The sequence below is a fragment of the Sander lucioperca genome, chromosome 3, assembly GCF_008315115.2.
Source record: "Sander lucioperca isolate FBNREF2018 chromosome 3, SLUC_FBN_1.2, whole genome shotgun sequence".
NCBI lineage: Eukaryota > Metazoa > Chordata > Actinopteri > Perciformes > Percidae > Sander > Sander lucioperca.
Genome location: NC_050175.1, coordinates 20,153,133 through 20,159,330, shown reverse-complemented (window position 1 = coordinate 20,159,330; position 6,198 = coordinate 20,153,133). Strand labels below are relative to the sequence as shown.

The window sequence follows — 6,198 nt, the reverse complement described above, 5'->3', positions numbered from 1 at the left end:
TGGGAGTGTTTCTTTAATATCTGCATAAAAGCAATCAGCAAGGCTTGGCAAGAGACTCTGGAGCTGCCTGCACAGGGAACGCATGCTTCTTCACTTTTGAAACGTCACACAGAAAATGCCACTTTAGCAGTGGTGGAAGAAGTACAGATCCTGTACTTAAGTAAAAGTAGCAGTACCACAGTGTAGAAATACTCAGTTCCAAGTAAAAGACCTGAATTAAAAAAAATAAAAGTACTCATTCATTATGCAGAAAGGCCCATTTTCAGAATAATGTTTATTATATTATTGATTATAATTATTGAATCATTTATTTCTGATAATGGTTGCCGGTGTACAAAATCTCTCCCCTGTTCACTCATTGACTATTCCTACTGTACATAATAAGCACTATAGTAAACAATATAGAGTAAATTATTGACTATTAAGCACTAAACCGAGATTTTAGCAGAAAGAAGCATGCTATATACTGTGTGTACATACCGCATACTATGAATGCTGCATTCTTTGTTTCATTGTAGGATCTTTTGTGGCATTATATTGTGCATAATTTTCCCATTGAGAATTTAGGCACTCAAACGAAGTTGTGGAAAATAAAACTAATGCATTTGGGTAGCAAGCACAGAGTAATTTAAACATGGCTTTAATATACTCGCATCTGTTGAGTTGTCATGAGTGTGATATCTAGTTTTCCCTTTAACAATCAATAACATGTCATTCAATCACTAACTACTTACATTATTACTTACATACATTATTATATTAGAGGCAGGTACTGAGGTAAGGGTGACTGTCATTCACTTCCTAGCTCATTTGTTTACTTCTGGTTCAGGGAATGGAACCAGCAATCATTAACTTTTATGCCACTGCCCCCCTAATTATACCAATTTAAAACAGCTTAAACTAAAACGAGGCATTTTGAGGGTCAGTGCACATTGCACACACAGGTGTTTTCACAGACCATGCTTGATCTCCTGACTCTCCTGTCATATCAGTTAGTACTAGCGGTTAGAGCTAGACAAACTTTGGGTAATTCCGTGTTTTGTTTACATTTAGATTTTGTTCAGACTTTGTGTATATGCTATTTGACACCAAAAAATAAGTTCTGTAAAATATTTGGGACGAATTTTGAAACGTTCATATACTTTGGCGGACTGCCTTGGGCCCCTTTTTTTCTATTTTCAAGGGCCAGTAACTAAATATATGACATTTGCTTTTGCCTTTCAATATTTTTGATCTGTTGTACACCATTGTAGTGTGTTCCTACCAAATGTAATGGCTCTAGGAGTTAGGCTATGTCTGAAGATATTGAACCCTAAAAATGGCTTCCGGCCTAAGAAGTCAGGTTTCCTAACTTCCAGGCTTGCTTTCTGTTTCATTTCAGTAAATTCTACAACTGCAACAAGTAGCCTACGTCAAATACTTAAGTGCAGTACTTGAGTAAATGTAACGTTATTAGTTTCATTCCAACACTGCTTTTTGCTGATAGAACTTAATTACTTTTAGTTAAGTAACATTGAATGCACCGCTTTTACTTAAAATGGAGCTTGTTTGTTTTTACACTGTGTAGTACTTTAAGTAAAAGGATCTGAATAACGTTACTTATTTCACTTCTCAATATTCAGTGAAAGATTGATGATGCGTTCAGTTGCCCTTCCAGTGTTCTGGGTTTTCCCATGCTTTAACAGTGACAGGAAGAAGAAAGGAAACAAGAAGAGGAGGAGGAGGAGGAAGAGGACGAAAAAGAGGAGGATGGATAAAGAGTGACGACGATGTCACAGCTAACCGTCAGGTACACGGTATCTACCATCGTAAACACCTGACAGAGGGCATAAAAGAGGCGGAGTAATAACTAAACACCACTACTGTTGAACCACCGGACCATTGTCTTCTACTTCTTGGCTCTTCTTGTTGTCGCTCTCAGGGAGGAAGAAGGGCGAGGATATTATGGCTGCACTTTCTCCACAGATCCGAGGACTTCAGACAGATGAGGTAAACTAACGCCCTATCACATAGCATTCATGTGATCACGTCGTTAGCCAACTGGCTAACTAGTTAACGCTAACTGTAAGCTTACTAACTAAACAGTGGGAGTTTATTAGCAAGCTAACTAACACACTAGCTGGCTAACTTGCGATATAATGAGTTTTGTGGTAGCTATAATGTGTTACTTATTGCTTGGAAATCGATGTAATTGATTGATCAGCCCTACTTCTGAGCTAATGCTATCCAAATTTAGAGACTTTTTTTTTTTTGCCAGGAAACACAACAGGCTCCTTATCGCCTCTCTGTTTCCCGTCCACACACACACACACACACACACACACACACACACACACACACACACACACACACACACACACACACACACACACACACACACACAAACGCACAAACGCACAAACGCAGCGCGCCACACTGACATCGACCAAACTGAATTATCTTGCTAAAAAATCATGTTGTCAGAGCTTTCACTCCATGTAACAATGTCAGGGCCCTATAGTTCTGTCCTGTGATTGATTGCAAAATCTCATGACGATTCACTAACTTCCCAGTGAAAGCATACGTAAGGGTTGTGGGTTATGATGGGAAATGTACCAGTGCCTGTATTATCAGGATGTTGCATCATCGCCTAAAACCCTGATTGTTCTCGGGGTGTGTGCACTGCATGCATGTGATAGGGATTCATAATAAAATTAGTTTTGTTACTTTTATAATGATCCAGTACCTTGTTTTTGATTTCTATAGTATTAACGGGACCTGTAGGCCTATATAGCATAACAGTACATGTCTAGTGAAGACAATATTCAGTATCTACTGGACTTGCATTAACCATGTACAGAATTTAACAGGCACTGGTCCTAGTTTTTTAGGTTTAGTCCAGTTTCTAGTCAAGATTTTAGTTTTTTATTTCATCTTGTTATCTACCTCTTTGAGTGTCCTTATGTGTTTTGGTTTGTGACTTATGTGTGACGGTAAGCACTCTGTCTTTATGTCTTTATCATATTCATAAACTCATTAGTATTTTTTTGTTATTTCAGGAAGAAAACCGAGTCCTTAAAGTGAAAGTCGTTGCTGGAATTGGGCTGGCCAAAAAAGATATACTGGGAGCCAGGTAAGCTGTAGATAGTTAACACTTACTATCTATTAAGTGCTGTAAAACTTATGAATATGAGTAGGGCTGAAACTAACTATTAGTTTGATTAACGATTAACCTTCCGATCATTTTCTCCATTAAACCATTCTGATATCATCAAATATATTGTTTTCTTTTTGAATAAGCAGTCCTAAACCCAAAGATAGTCAGTTTACTATCGCACAAGACACAAAAGCATCACATCCTCACAATTTAGAAGCCAGACACATCAAATGTATCACTAAATGAGTAATTATTTTTGCTTCATCAATATAAAATTATTTTTCAATGAATTGATTAATCGTTTACAATATATGTCATCAAATTGTGAAAACTATCTGTCACAATTTTGCAGATCCCAAGATGCAGCTTAAAATAGCTTGTTTTGTTCGACCCAAAGCCCAAATATATTAATTTACAATGATATATTAAAGAGAAAGGCAACAAATCCTCACATTATAACCCTCACATAATTAATAAATTCAAAATTGTTGATGACAATTTTCTGTAAAATCGAAGTCATCATCTTCCTGTGCATGTGTCAGGGCCATTTCCTGTCAGTTTCCTAATTATTTTCAGTAAAGCTGGACAATCAGAACTTGCTAAAATTGCATCCTCTGATCCATTGTCTAGAGTGACAGGAAGGTAACTACAATTTTCTTTTCCATGACCAAACCTCACACGTATGCCAAAGCCATCTGTTTGAATGAATCAGTTTGTGAAAATGCAATCTGACAATAACATCTATCCAGAGTTTATGAAATGTGGATTTTATGCCTTTATGTCAACTGTATTTTTAATAGTTAACGTCATAACCCAAATTGCTGTATTAGCATCACTCTAATGTAACACCAGTCACATAATATATATTACTAATGCAGGGTTTCCCGCAGAAAATTTGTTAGTTAAGGTGGTAGGGTGGGGTTTGCCGACAGACCGTTTAAATAGTTTCAAAAACTATTTAAAAAACATATGCTATAACAGTGTTACTCGCATGGCTCCCATTATCCTCCGTAACCCGCTCTCTTCCACTTCGCCTGACAACTCTTCTCCAAAACAAACAGCTATGAGATAACAGCTCAGCCCATAGCTTCACTCACTCAAAGCAGATAGTATGCGTGAAATAAAAACAGGACACGTAATTTCACTGTGTGTAGTGTTTAACTACGCTAACTAACCGTAATAGCGTGTAATGATGAAAAAAAAAAACAGACAACGGCTGTGTCTCAAAGACCGGGCAACAGTCTCTCTCATATTGCTCCTCATAACCACTGAAAACTGTCAAAAAAATCTAACCCAAAGTCCAATTATTATGGATGTTTTCTGACATTAAGCATTTCTGCTTCATTAGATTTAGATCATTCACCCTTTTTTTTTTTTCTTTCTTTTTTTTGACGACGTAGTTAAGGCGGCAGGCGTGTGTTGCTTAGGCGGCCGCCTTAATTGCAAAGTGCTGCGGGAAACCCTGCTAATGGCACAACATTGCTGCAGGCCTAAAGTGGCATAAAGATTGGGCAATGGATAATGTGATTGATTGATGTGGTTTTAATGCACGTCAGTGTCTCAAACCATCATAAAATAACAATTACAGTCAACCTTGCGTTGAGCATAACTGAGCCGGAACCATTATGTTAATGTTTCTCAGGTCTGAATGCAGCGCCTTGAACTGATCAGACGATGTACGGTCAAGTGTTTTGCCTCTTTTAGAAATAAAGTACAGACTCAGCAGCAGAACCGCACAAACCGCTAATACATGAAGAGCAAAAAGTAGATCATAACTGTCTAAACTTTATTTTTTATTGTTATTTTGACAATAACAGAACAGACAAAAACAGACCAAACGGGGGACATCAGATAGGGTCATCGTGGGTGTTTGACCTCATGAAAAACAAGAAATGAAAGGAAACCAGGTTCAATTTGTAGTATCAAGGTCTGTGGGGTCCTTTGTGTCCATGGTTGTCATTTGAAATCATAAAGCTCCTTATGATCTATGACTTTGATTCATGCAAAGCCTGTGTATTGTAGGGGGGGTCTTCTACTCAATCATAGGATAAAGTCCATTCCGTTAACCCTAGTACAGAAAAACAAAGTTCTTCAAACTAAATAAATATCCATCTAATAACTTTCTTTTCAAATAAGATTTTCATTATTTTCCAGTACTTTTCACACTTTTCAGTGACGAGTCTCAATCATTCCATAATATAAATTTCTTGAACTATTTCTATCCATTCAGGGACTGTTGGAGACTATTTTTGCAGCCATTTCTTGGTTATTGCTTTCTTACTACCTGCTAGTAGTATTTGTAATAAATATCTGTCTATATCTATATCTAATAAATATCTATCTTTCTGCCTTTTTAGCCCTGTTGGTATGTTATGAGCCAGTAAGAAGAACTATGAGGACACTCCCAAAAATCTTTAAAATGACCAGCAGACATATCCCCACACAGTCTCCAGCACTGACCATTTTATATATTTTGGAGGTTATAAAGAACCTTAAAGTATTTTTCCATATGAATTCCCTCTAGATCTGAGCTCGAGGTGGTAGACTGCAGATCATATAACTGTTTAAATCTTTATAGATTGATGTCTACACCAGACTTGAACCTAATGTGTCTCTCTTTGTCTTGCAGCGATCCATATACAAGACTGTCCCTCTATGACCCTATCAATGGAGAAATCACAAGTCTTCAGACCAAAACAAAGAAAAAGGTGAGCAAGTGAACACCTACATTTGCACTTACACTTGTTGTATTTATGGACTCCTATTTTATTTTTTATTTTACTTTCCATCCCATGTTACATGAAGACACTGGACCCAAAATGGAATGAAGAATTCTTTTTCAGAGTAAGTGAAACTTAAAATAAATCAACATTAAACATTTTAAATGTATGTATGTATGTATGTATGTATGTATGTATGTATGTATGTATGTTGTGGGAATATTTACACTCATGTATGTGCCAGGGGATCATTTGGGGCATTTTATAACAGGAAACTGGATTCATTTACTGTATATTTCATTATATTTAACCATAAAATGCTAAAAGTCGTGCTGTTGGCTT

The 6,198-nt window shown here is 36.9% G+C and overlaps 1 protein-coding gene across 2 annotated transcripts in view; it reads left to right on the top strand.

Annotated features, from left to right (window-relative positions):
- The first annotated feature begins 1,701 nt into the window (after positions 1 to 1,701).
- Positions 1,702 to 6,198, top strand: part of nedd4a (NEDD4 E3 ubiquitin protein ligase a) — a 39,247-nt gene continuing 34,750 nt past the window's right edge. Inside the window, exons 1-4 of one of the 2 annotated variants that reach the window (XM_031314139.2) lie at positions 1,702 to 1,989; positions 3,039 to 3,112; positions 5,766 to 5,844; positions 5,942 to 5,980. In XM_031314139.2, coding sequence (XP_031169999.1) covers positions 1,945 to 1,989; positions 3,039 to 3,112; positions 5,766 to 5,844; positions 5,942 to 5,980 — 237 coding nt within the window. In that variant the 5' untranslated portion in view covers positions 1,702 to 1,944. The remainder of the gene's footprint in view (positions 1,990 to 3,038; positions 3,113 to 5,765; positions 5,845 to 5,941; positions 5,981 to 6,198) is intronic. The other variant, XM_031314140.2, reaches the window with a different exon arrangement.